The 12,878-nt window shown below is 39.1% G+C and overlaps 1 protein-coding gene across 11 annotated transcripts in view; it reads right to left on the reverse strand.

Moving 5' to 3' along the window:
• The window catches only part of LOC148643952 (calmodulin-regulated spectrin-associated protein 1-like), a 43,457-nt gene extending 34,448 nt beyond the window's left edge, over nt 1–9,009 (reverse strand). For 7 of the 11 annotated variants that reach the window (XM_088615202.1, XM_088615199.1, XM_088615200.1 and 4 more), the window contains exons 1-2: nt 8,752–9,009; nt 3,423–3,583 (exon numbers count right to left, since the gene is read on the reverse strand). In XM_088615202.1, the coding sequence (XP_088471328.1) occupies nt 3,423–3,583; nt 8,752–8,813 (223 nt within the window). In that variant the 5' untranslated portion in view covers nt 8,814–9,009. Of the gene's footprint in view, nt 1–3,422; nt 3,655–4,301; nt 4,820–8,751 lie in introns of those variants that run through there. The other 4 variants (XM_088615207.1, XM_088615205.1, XM_088615203.1 and 1 more) reach the window with 4 other exon arrangements.
• Between the last annotated feature and the right edge of the window lie 3,869 nt (nt 9,010–12,878).

Below are 12,878 nucleotides of genomic sequence, written 5' to 3' on the forward strand. Positions count from 1 at the left end.
GCAGGTCTTTCAAATCAAACTACGGAATTACAAATGCAACTTTAAGAACCTTCCAGTAGAGGTTCCAACAAAATTAATAGCAGTTTATCATTGCCATTAAAGATGCAGGTGTTTCGAGCTGGATTGGCTGTGCAATGTGTGTAAAATAAGAAGAAAGACCAGAAGAAAAGGTGTATGCAGTCTGAATAAAGTTGTTATTGTAAGAAACCAAGTATCATGCAAGACACTATTTACAGCCTCCCTCTGATCTGCTCCACCACTACAGTCTTAAATCTTGAAATATTAACAGTCAGAACACAGAGTACAGTGTAACACAGTGTAACACCCGTAACGATAACCCATATCTTAAAAACCAGGTCAAGTGGGGAAAGAGGCGTCTATGTAATATTTTAACCTTCTTTCCATGTAATGCTCGCTCTGGAATGTTTCCTTATTAGCTGCCTGGCCAGGGATTACTATCAGTCCTGAAAACGCTGTTTTGCGTGCATTATTAGAACAGAGTTCGGCTCCAGTACACAGCACTGAACATCCCCCGTCAGCAAATTTAGTGTTTACTCAATTTACACAAGGTTTGCCCACGTCTTTTAACTGGGATGGCACAGTTTAACCTTCTTCCCTTATTCCAACAGTATTCTTTATCGCCGTGAAGGATCAAAACAATGGAAATTTAAGGGGAATACTAAACTTCTTGAATTGTCAATTTAACATTAACTTATCTGTCACACCAGTCGAAGGACAGACCTCATTAATATTTAAGTACAATGCGTCTCGCAACATAATAAAATTTAATGCCCCTGCCAAATACATTACAATTAGTGGTATCATTATTTACAAAAACAAGATTTTTCCCCATATGTATTCAAACAAGACAAAGATTACTTTGATAATCTATTTAACAAAACACACTCTGTTACAACCAGTGACAGCAATGTAAGTATTGAAATTCTGAAATATCTTTTGCTTCATAAAAAAAACAGAGTGCAGGGGGTGACAGGTGTAGATCTTCTTTGCTGGTACCAGGATTTGATCATGATAATTTGCTGATTTACAGCATACACAGCGCCGCTTACTAAACAGCAGAGAACTCAACTATGCCAAAAGGCCAGGTTGGGAGAATTCTACACTGCCTATGCTTCAAAGAGAAGGGGTGGGTGACATCAATGCTGTAACACGCACAGTGCTTCTGAGTCCAGTTACACAAGACAAGCATTGAAAATCAGGGTGAAACATCAAGTCAGATTTAATTAAAACTAATTAACAGACACCTTTCACCCAGCAAAAATCAACTATTGTAGTATTTTGGACTGATTGCACAAAAGAAATTATGTCTATAATTAGCCAAAAGGTCAAATTCTTAAGAAAAGAGCAGCCAGAATATAATTTCTTAAAACACAATCTTGCCTGAGCTGCATTCCTCAGATTCCTAGAGAGTTAAGCAAAAAGCTGCATTCCCTTTTAAGATAACTTTGGAAATCAGAAAAGAGGCAAGTTTTTCATACAAATCAGTATGTAATCGGAGGCAACTATAAATTGAAGTGAGGCTTGTAAATGCCTGCTACTATCACACTCTAAATCAATTAACACTCAGATTGGTTCAGCAGTGATTAAAAACAAATCAAGTTACACCACAGCCAACTGTTTCAGTTCTGAAGTTGCTGTGCAACATAAATCAATAAATAAATGAGGTCTGTATAACCAACACAAGAAACAATATAAGATAAGCTCATCAGAAATACTCCACGAATCTCACACCAAGCTTTGCTTTTGGCAGTCCATCTGCAACAGGATCTTTGAATATCTGAAAGGAGCTAATGGTCATATAGCTTGTATTTCAACTACTTTACCAAAATCATGCATTTTACAAATACATTGTCAAATAGTCTTAAGCTTTAAAAGTTCAAATTCAAACAATCCATCTAGGTCAAAACAATTCCCAATCACAAGCCATGTAATCCATATTTGTACCCTACCTCTGTGCACACAGCTAGTAAGAAACAGAATTTACCCACAGAAACATTCAATGCTTTTCCTAGCAAAAAACAAACACAATGGGAATAAACTGATTCACCAAAAGTAACTGTTTTCTAAAACTTCAATAAAAACGTATTCCTTAAGACTTACTTCTGTCCTAAAGGATCGAAGTCTCATTTATAGATAACTGTCTTTACTTAAGATTAAAACAATTTTCCACAAAACAATTTCTTTCTCAGAACAAAATGACTGTAGTGTTTGTGTTATCAGCTCTGAATGGAGCACACAGAATGCTGACCCCTAGTCTGTAGCTCTTGTCCCTAGCAAGGACAGACTTAACTGGTCTATTTTATTTTGCCAGTGATGCATATGTAACAAAGACCGGAACTAGGCTAGAAACACTAACATAACAAGCACCAGGGTTCACAAGCAGCTACATCAAAAACAAAAGTTAAAAATTGATTAAAGTAGATAAAGACACTGCATTTCCAGCTTACTGTGCATTCCTGCCATACTGCTTTCAGACATCTCTATGTGTGAAATATATCTTAAGTCATAGCTTAATTTAAACAATAGTGGTCTTGTAATCACCACTTACATCCATGCAGCAAGCTCCTTTCATTTATATACATAATTTAAATGATAACAGACTGAGGCTTTTGAGTTCTAGAAATTACACTAACCTCTGACCCTTCATTAAAGCATGTTAAAATCAAAACATCTCTTACGAAATCTAATCTAAGTAAAGTACCACTATTTTCTGTTAAAACTCAGCTCCCAGGTCGTCTGAGATCTTTTTACTTGGGATTTATAGCTTAAATTGTTTTTTAAATGTAATTTTGTGCAAATGGCTCTTTGCTTTCTGTTACAACCTCCCTAAAACAGTTCAGGGATCAGGGAAGCTTCAACTCGTGTGGTCTGTTTACATTCTTTCAGCGTCCAACTTCCTTCGCCGAATACTGGGCACTACTGTCTCTTGCTGCTCTTTAACAAAGAAAGACAAAAGACATACCCCCCGAATTCCCTCTTTTCTCGCATTAAAATAACCCTACCTAAACCATCCAAAGTCCTTGTATTTACAACACGCAAAATAATCAGTTTTGCCATTTTCCCCTCAGTCCTTTTACCTGTACAACAGTACTGTGCACAAAGAAACACACTTCCAACATCAAACCCTTGACACACCGTATACGTGTGTGATTTGGTGTGGTTTCCGGCGTTTACGGTTCGACCATTACTGGGCCACAGTGTAGCACAAATGAAGACGACATTTTCAATCACTCCGGGGTGAATCCTGTAACGGATCCTGATTAAGACTGGTCACATACCGATATTAAATCCTAAACCCAGTATCTCAGTGATGATCTCACTGGCTCTCGATACAATGCCTTTAAAAAAAATTGATCCGGCATCGCACTGCAAATGTGAACAATGACCGATCGGTTACTTACCTATCCCGTAGGCTTTCGCGAACAGCCAGCGCAGATTAGCAGCTATTTTTGCCCGGGATGAATCATAGAGCTCCAAAGGTACAACCTCCGGCCCCCCATCTCCCCCAGAATCCATCTTCCTTCTGGTGCTGTCTCCCCCAGCACAGACATCTACATCCATCCTACAGCAGAAAGAAAGCCCAGGCTGATACTTTCACATCCGATGTGTCTTTTTTTTTTCTTGTCAGACGACCTAGTCGCACAGATACAGAAAACAAATGCCATACACATACGGCTTCGTTAAAAACCCAAATGCTTAATTATCTGGAGGCTGTCAAAGCGGAGCCTGATGTAAACTAATTAGCTTGATTAAAAACAGAGCTGGGGAGAAAGAATTAAAAAAAAAACAGTGCCACAAAGCCACTGAAATATGCTTCGTAAACAAAACCGGAACGCCCATAAATACACATTTTTCGACCCTCGCATTGGGAATTCAATCGTTTCACAAGTTGTTAATCGTGACATTAAAACGTTTCGTATGAGGCCTCGCCTGTTCATCCACATACATACAGGCAGATGACATTTTTCAAGCTGGGCGTGATAATGCCAAGTGCAGCTATAATCACAGCCCAATTATAAAATAAGATACAAGGTATAATTAAGAATGAACGCAGCGAGTAATTTTCGGAGGAATCCCTTTTCGAATTTAAAACGATTAACAAACACGTATTTGCCGATTAATAACAGTGAATATTTAAAAACAATTTCAGAAATACTGCATATAGCATGGCATATGGCACCGGCAACAGAAAGCCGAAAAAATAATGAATGAATGTTCGTGTGAACAGGCTAAGCAGACAGCTTTTTGTTACGATGGGTGACAAGCAGATTAAATAATACCTTTAGAACCGTCCAGGATCCACAATCCAGCTTTAAATGTTAGTTTAAAAAAAAGGCAACCAAGACGTATAAAGGGAAAATAATTCAGTTCCACTGTGGCATATCGGCCAAGCAGCACCAGCAGCGGAATCAAAAGGTCTCCTCCCCAACAACGCGATCCAATCTGCGGCCTACATGGTAACCGCCACGGCAGGGAGAGAGAGCGAGCAAGCGGGGGGGAGAAAAATGAGAAGAAAATAAAAAATAAATAAAAAGAAAGGCTTGCAAATTTTAACCACCCCCCTAGATTCCGATGACCGGGCTCTTCCGCTGCTCTCTCGCCTGTCTCCAAGCCGAGCAGGCTGCAAATCAGTCTTCGTTTTCAATAAAATAAAAGCTCTACCTTGCCGACAGCCAGTGCAGAAAGCTTGTCTCTATGGGGATCTCGGGCTCTGCCTGTATTTCGGTCGGTCCGTTACGGGGGGGGCGCAGCCAGCACGCCTGCGTCAAGATGGGAACACCGAGCAATAATCGCCGGTGCACAAGCAGGGAGGGAAATTCAAAACGCCACCGCGGTGAATTACATGAACGGGCCAGTGTAATTAGCTAACGAGAACAGAAATGGATGTTAAAACCGTACGCCACACGGGAGATAACAGCGATAACAGACAATAGGGGGCTTTCTAGAATAAATCAAAACTAAGCATTTTACATGTACAGTAATTCACACACAGTCCTGTATTTGACAGGAAAATGGCAATCAAAACGTGTCTACCGAAATAACGTAGGCAGCGCTACATTTATTTGAATCTGAAACGCAAAAACGTGTACATATGATATTTATTTTAGCAGCTTTATAAAAAAAGTTAAAAAATAAAAACGTTGTAGGGTGGTTTACAACGTAAATGGTGCAATTGATTTCATCCACGAGAGGCTTCTGAAAAACATGCTAATGTAACAATTTAGCACCATACAGATATCAGCCTATATGTTATGTATTTTGCTTATGTTTTTTTGTGTTATGTCAATAGCTGTTATATGTATTCCTTGTGTTATGTGACAACATTTAAAACCAGAAATGCTGCAGGTTAAATTTTGTTTTGACCCACTTTTCGCCCACAAGAAGAGATTAAGAAGTAAAAAATGTAGAAACCCCAGTTTACATCTGTCTGCTCAATAACTGCTGTTAATCAGTAACCTTGAATGTCTGTATACACACAAAAACACTTGCTTACAACAGAAGAAGGCATGATTTTTAAAAAATCACAAGATACGAGTGAAATGTGATGTGCTGGAGGTACTAAAAGATAAATCAACAAAAACAGCATGGATGTGGGCAGTTGTTGTTATTATTATTATTATTATTATTATTATTATTATTATTATTATTATTATTATTTTAAGAAAGGAGCAAATTCAACTGTATAAACATTTTGTCCAGTTTGATAGGCCATTATAAGGGCTACACTGCATATACTAAATTTGATTAATGTTACAAGTATTCAAATGAATAGTGTACATACTGTATCTGAACCCTTTTGAAGTGACTACTGGTGAAGTAAGGGGCTTCTGTCATCAGTGAACGTTTTAACTATTGAAAAGCTCACTATTGCTGCTGCTTGCATCTACATCTGCATACTTTTAATGTATGTGAGACAGAAATGACTATCCACAATCAAGAAACAGCAATCATCCATGTATTCACTCACTTTTTAGCTCTTTCTCATTTTATTTGATCACATCTGCTGAAATGAACAAGTCAGGTGGGGTGAAAGTGGGGGAGGGGGATAAGGGGCTTTCATGACGGATCTGTTGAAGTGAAATTCCACTGTCCATGTTGGTGTGCTCAGCCAATTTATTGATTTTGTGGTTAATCCTGGACAAACAACTACCCTGCTTACTAAGAAAGCCTGCCCTTGCTGAAATAAGACCCCCTTTGCAGTCTAGCAACAAGTCTGAATATATGACTGCTTCATTAATTCTTGGTTGTCTTGGTTGTGGTCATCAACTATTGTATATTATGTGTTGAAGCTAACTGTGGGGATGTTCTGTTAAACACAGTCTACATCAGTAGACAACCAGTATTTATTTGAGCAGTCGCTCCTATATTTTACCCGATCTCCCAAACCGTGTAACACTGTAAGCTATCCATCCATCCACTTTCTAACTGTTTCTTCCAAGTCAGGGACATGGGAGAGCAGGAGCCTATCCAAGTAAGCAGTGGGCACAAAGCAGGGCACACCTTGGACGAGTCGGAGGTCCATCTCAGGGCACACACTCAAACACACTCACACCGGGGCAAATTTTCCCAGAAGCCAGTTAACTTACTAGTATGTTTTTGGATGTTTGAAAACCCACATAAACACAGGGGGATCATAGCTGGTACCCCATGCTTGGAACAGAACCTAGGGCCTCAGTGCTGTGAGGCCCTATATGCCAACATCCCCATGTAAACTACTCTTCACTAAAATCTACAAAAGATATAAAAGATATCTGTAAAAAACTAATGTTTATCATTATTCATATTCAGATATGGCCTTATGAAGTCAGGACTGTTACAAGAGCCAATCTCCCAGTCTCAGATCTTGATAATTATTTATATTAGCACTTGGAGGATAATTTTACAGTTAGCTCTAAAAATGTGTTAAAAACACTAAGGTAGTGGTTACCCCCCAACCCCACTGACATTGTGTTTAAAACAAACCAGAGCTTTAGTTTGTTCAAACTAAACAGTGCAGTATGGATAGATTTCTGACAGGGCTGGTTTGTAATTCCTGTTTAGAATCTGTTCATACGACAAAGGAATGTAATTCAAATTAATTATTTGAAACAAAGTCACACAGCATTGAGGTTTTTCTTATACTTAGTAGGAAACAAGAACCTTCAAAAACGAAAGGACTCCAACCACTCGTCATTGTTTTTTATGTGGCTTTAAGGTAAAAAATGCAAAACCCTCAAGTGCTAAAAACCTATTTAAGGTTTTGAAAAGAAATATCAATGTGAGTATTCAAACAGAGGCTCATCTATGATCTAGATTTTAGGATTAAATCCTAAAATCCCAAACCCCTAAAACAAATCCATTTAGTGATGATTGTTTTAACTGGTTTGTTTTCAAAAGGAGTTGTATAACACATTCTCTTATAGCAGATAATAGGTATGAAAGGAAAGCTTTTTGAAATGGAAGTTCTAAGAGGAAGACTGAAATCCAAGGCCTGATTAACTCTAATGCAGATCTGCATATCATTATTGGTAGAAAAGCTCTGTACACTAGACAACAACAAATAAAACACAGATGGAGAGATACAGGTTTTCCACATTTTAGTAATGGAGCTGTGTGGACAAATTGAAAACAATTCTATCATTCCTGATAGGGATTTTAAAATATAGCTTGAAACACCAAATGTGCAGTGCAGTGGCTCTGTGGCTAAGGATCTGTGCTTATGGCTGGAAGTATGCTGGTTTGTATCCTGTGGCTGGCAGAGAAATCCTACTCCAGTGGGCCCCTGAGCAAGGCCCTTAACCCCAACTGCTCTAGGAGCACTGTATAAATGGCTGACCCTGTTTTGACCCCAAGCTTCTCTCCCTGTCTGTGTGTCTCATGGAGAACAAGTTGGAGTATGCAAAAAAAACAAAACAAATTTCTAATACAAGAAATTGTATATGGCCAATAAAGTGATCTTAAAAGTCTGAAAACTCTTGAAAAACAGAATCGGTTTTTGAATAATGTCTCAAAATGCCAGCCAGAAGCACCAGTAATTCAGTTGTACATGTAAACATTAAAGCTTTCACAGTGCAAGGGCTGTCATGACAGTACAGAACGTCCTGTACGGTAGTGGTGCCAATTTCCATTTCAAACCCGCACAAGTGACTTGCCCGAAGCGATGGATCAGATTGCACTCGACAAAGAAGGGGCACAGCCCCAGGACACAGTCTGATGCAATCTGTCATTAAAAATCGTTCTCAATTTTTGTTGCGCATATGTGATATAATGTGATGGCCAAGTGCGTCCGGTTTTAAAATCTGGGGGGTGACGGCTTGCGGAGCGATTATAGGGTTGGTTGGGGTTCAGGAAGGGGCAGGGCTGACGAGGTGTCGGGGTATACTATAAAACCACTTTTCGTCTTGAATATTCAACATGCAAAAAAAACCCACTAACTCTAAAAATTCACCAACTCTTACAGACACCTGCCTTCTAAAACATCAGTCTACGACTAAGGACGTGTCAAGAGGGTGTCCACGGAGGTCAAATAACTTCCGCACTCGAGTCTGACCCCAGACGGTTGTTCCAGATTTCTTTTCGCGCATTTTGGTCCTCATAATAAAATCACGGTCTCTTGTATTTTTCTTTTTTTTACGTTTACGTTTTTTTTATTCGAAACCGTCCTCCCCACTCCCCCGCCATATCTCCCATAAGGAATCTGAATACAGATAAAAGTCCTTTTTTTTCTGTCATGCAGTCAGTGACTTGCACCTTTTCTGACGAGCACGGTACAGCCCCCTTCTTGTCGTGAAATACTCCATGGTAACGGCCATCCCGAGCGGAGCTGCTGGTCCTCAGTCACCGGCTTCCTGGAGCTCGTGAAGCCTTTGTGCTTAACGCAGCCTGCGTAGCACCGAGCTCAGCTGCCCAGCAGAAGAGGTCTTGGCTCCCAGCCCGATTGCTGTGATTCATATCCAGTAAAATGCCTGATGCAAATGTTGTGCGTCTCTGTGTGTATCTGGAATCGGTTTGCTCTGGTCTCCACGGCAACCGCAACATCAAGATTTTTTTTCTTCTTTTTTCAGAAACATGATATCATGAGCAAAGCACTAGGGGAAAGGGGGCATTTTCAGCATCTCTGAGGCAATGTTCCTGACTCAGATAAGATAATTAAATTATATGGAAGGAAGACACCGTTTTATTTTTCTAGATCTCAAATGGCACATCTTTTGCGCACATGTAGCTTCTTAAAGATTTGTTGGGACATTTACTGCAGGAAATATGGTTTTAATTTTATGGTTATAAAACACTCTGGCAACGTTGAAAATCCTGTAAGACCGACTGAGGAGAGGGAAGGTACAGTATATCTGAGCATCAAGCTGGGTAACCTGCTCCTTGCTTAGTGATTGTAAATTGCTCATAGGCATGATAACTGCCATCAGAAGCACAGCTATATTAAACCTTTTATATTTTCAGTATAACCCTTTGAACACTAGGAACTACTAGGAACTGGTTAAGGACAAATAGACCTCATGTGCAAATGTGGACATCCCTAATGAAAATTATATCTAGAATTATAAATCAACAGTACCTAAAAATAAAATTTGATAACTGATGGTTAAAAGATACAGTATCTAAGTAATGTGACATCTATAATATTTCATAAAGAAGTGAGAGACATAAAGCAGATGGATGAATTTATAGTAGGTTTTGTATTTTTTTTCTGCCTTCCCCAAGGAGTCCTCGGAGATTTGTTCTCTTATTGTTATTATAGGGGAAATATAATATATTGTTACAATAGGTATGTCTTAACATTATTGTAATAAAGATCTATAAAAAATAGTGTGCTTTCGAGATACTTTAGCATAGAAAAGAGCACAAACAGACTTACCACCAGCAGTTAAAATTAATGTGTTCATGTATACAGGGGATCCGGGCCCTTTAAAGGAAAAGCTTTATATGTAAAGAATAAAAAATAAAGACTTTATTTCCAAGGGTTTCCAAGACCTGTGTAAGTGTACTTATAACTAGAATGAAGTGTAATACACAGGGTTTAAAAGCTAAAACTGCTTTATTTCAAACAAGCACATTGTTATTTTTATTGTATTGAATTAGTATAAACAAGATTGTTTTTTCTTCAATACACACTAAACAGATGCCAACAGATAATCTTCTGTTTCTGTAAAAAGAGATAGCATTTCTGCATTTGTTTTTAGTTTGGTAACTAAACTAAATTTGCAGTTTACTGGAAATAAACAAGTAGGATAACCATATTACAGCTTGTATGGCACAGTGGTTAATGGTGCTGTCTTGCTGTGCTGGAGGTCTGGGTTCAATTCTGAACCTGGGGTGCTGTCTGTGGTAAATTTGTATGTATACGGTGTAAAACTCAACAACAGACTCTTGGTGGCAGTGCTTTATAGTTAATTCATTTTTTGTACAAACACATACAGACCCCAGTGTAGATATTTTATTAACTTGAGCAAATTGTGTACCTCTAACACTGAAAGCTATTAAATGTCCACAACCAAATGCTTTGTGTTAAAAGTATTTAAATAAAATCTGTACGCTGGCTTAAAAAAAAAACTTAAAATTAAACAGAGTTTAACGACAGGAAATTGATTCCAGTTGTCAGATCACGTATACGCATATCTTAGCTTTGTGCAACAACCTGAAACTTTCAGGTACCATAAATAATATTATTGCTAAACATATGCCATTCTAATCTGCAAGCGACCAGAATATAGAATACGAATTTTTGTATAAAAATGCATTAAGTCCTGTTCTACACCTGCATGCTTTGGAAGCACTGGCCTACCTGTATACGAAATATACAAAATGCTTTTAAATCTAGCATTACCACACACATAATGTATGCATTATAATAATAACGTGAGCATTATTATGTGCTCCACACTGAGAACATAATGGAGGCAGGAGCAAAATTGTTTTTCATTGATAAAAAAATCAGAAACACGAAAGGGTTATAATCATCCTCAGTATGAATACTTCTTGCAGCAGAAAATCCAATGAGTCAGCACCTATAAATAATAAATGATAATAAATAATAATGATAATAATAATAATGAAGACAAAGAAAAAGAAGCCAACAGCTATATGCTGTTATATACAGCAATATACTGTACTGGGGACTGCTGGCTGGAAGTGAGACCTCCTGGGAAAGCTAAGGTTCCTGCTGGAAGAGGTGTTAGTGGGACCAGTTAAGAGTTCTCACCCTATGGTTTTTGTGGGTCCGAATGCACTGGTATAGTGATGGGAACACTATACTGTAAAAAGGCACTGTCCTTCAGATTGGACTTAAAAACAAGGTCCTGACTCTCCATGGTTGTTAAAAATCACAGGGTGTTCTTTGAAAAGAGTGGGGTTGTTAACCCTTTGTCCTATAAAATTTCCCCCTGGCCTTAACCAAACATGGCCTCCTAATGTTCCCATCTATGAACTGGGTTCATCACTCTATTCTCAGCCCCACCGATAGCTGGTGTGTGGTAAGAGTACTGGCGCACTGTCTACTGTATGCATCATCCAGGTGGGGCTACACATTGCTGGTGGTGGAGGGGAGTCTCCAGTACCTTTAAAGCGCTTTGAGTGGAGTGTCTAGAAAAGTGTATGTAAGAGTAAAGATTATTATTAATAAGTTCAGGTGGCCAGCTGCATTAGCATGCGTAGTCTGCAAAGGAACAATAGGTTTAGTCCATGCTGAAAGAGAAGAGAGAAAACACATTTCGGCTGTGAATGTAAATGTATTATTAATAATACATTTTAAACTTGGCACCTGGCAACCCACTGAAGCTAAGCAGGTGTGAGCCTGGTCAGTACCTGGATGGGAGACCTCCTGGGAAAAACTAAAGTTGCCGCTGGAAGAGGTGTTACTGGGGCCAGCAGGGGGTGCTCACCCTGCAGTCCATGTGGGTCCTAATGCCCCAGTATAGTGACGGGGACACTATACTGTAAACAGGCGCCATCCTTTGGATGAGACGTAAAACCGAGGTCCTGACTCTCTGTGGTCATTAAAAATACCAGGGCGTTTCTCGAAAAGAGTAGGGGTGTAACACCGGCATCCTGGCCAAATTTCACCTTGGTCCTTACCAATCATGGCCTCCTAATAATTCCCATCTATGAATAGCCTTCATCACTCTGCTCTCCTCCCCACTGATAGCTGATGTGTGGGGAGCGTTCTGGCGCACTATGGCTGCCATCGCATCATCCAGGTGGATGCTGCACATTGGTGGTGGTGGAGGGAAGTCTCCATTACCTGTAAAGCGCTTTGAGTGGAGTGTCCAGAAAAGCGCTATATAAGTGTAAGCAATTATTATTATTATTATTATTATTATTATTATTATAATAACTTCCATCAACACTCACACAGGGTAAAACGAGCACCATCTTGTGGCCAAAAGGAGAAACTGCAGCCTAAGGGACTAAACATGTTTGGCCGGTAGCCAAACTCGCCAAGCTTGTACATGCTACAGGTGTAACAACAAAATAATAATTTCATTTATGTAACATTTTTCATACTAAAGCATCCTAACGTGCTTTAAATATAAAGTAGGAAGCGATCTGCTTCATACATCAATGACATGTGTTACCTACATTGGTGATATGAAGCAGCCATTATATGCCAGCAGTCCCAGTACACAGCAGAACAGGACTTTAAGTAATTACTGAAGCAGAGTTTTACTCCAATTAATGGACTTTAGGCAGGTTAGATTCAAATTTGTAAATGATGTTGTATCTTTAATGACGAGGTAATCACGATGTTGGTTTTATGTATCGTCCTGCTGCCCAGTCTAGTGGTTTTGTTTGGCAAGTACATAAAACCTGAACTGTGAAAAGTTGTTTATCATCAACATCAGAATATGTAGGTATGTATATTCTTT

The sequence above is a fragment of the Lepisosteus platostomus genome, chromosome 21 (genome assembly GCF_059453375.1).
Source record: "Lepisosteus platostomus isolate fLepPlt1 chromosome 21, fLepPlt1.hap1, whole genome shotgun sequence".
NCBI classification, from domain to species: domain Eukaryota; kingdom Metazoa; phylum Chordata; class Actinopteri; order Semionotiformes; family Lepisosteidae; genus Lepisosteus; species Lepisosteus platostomus.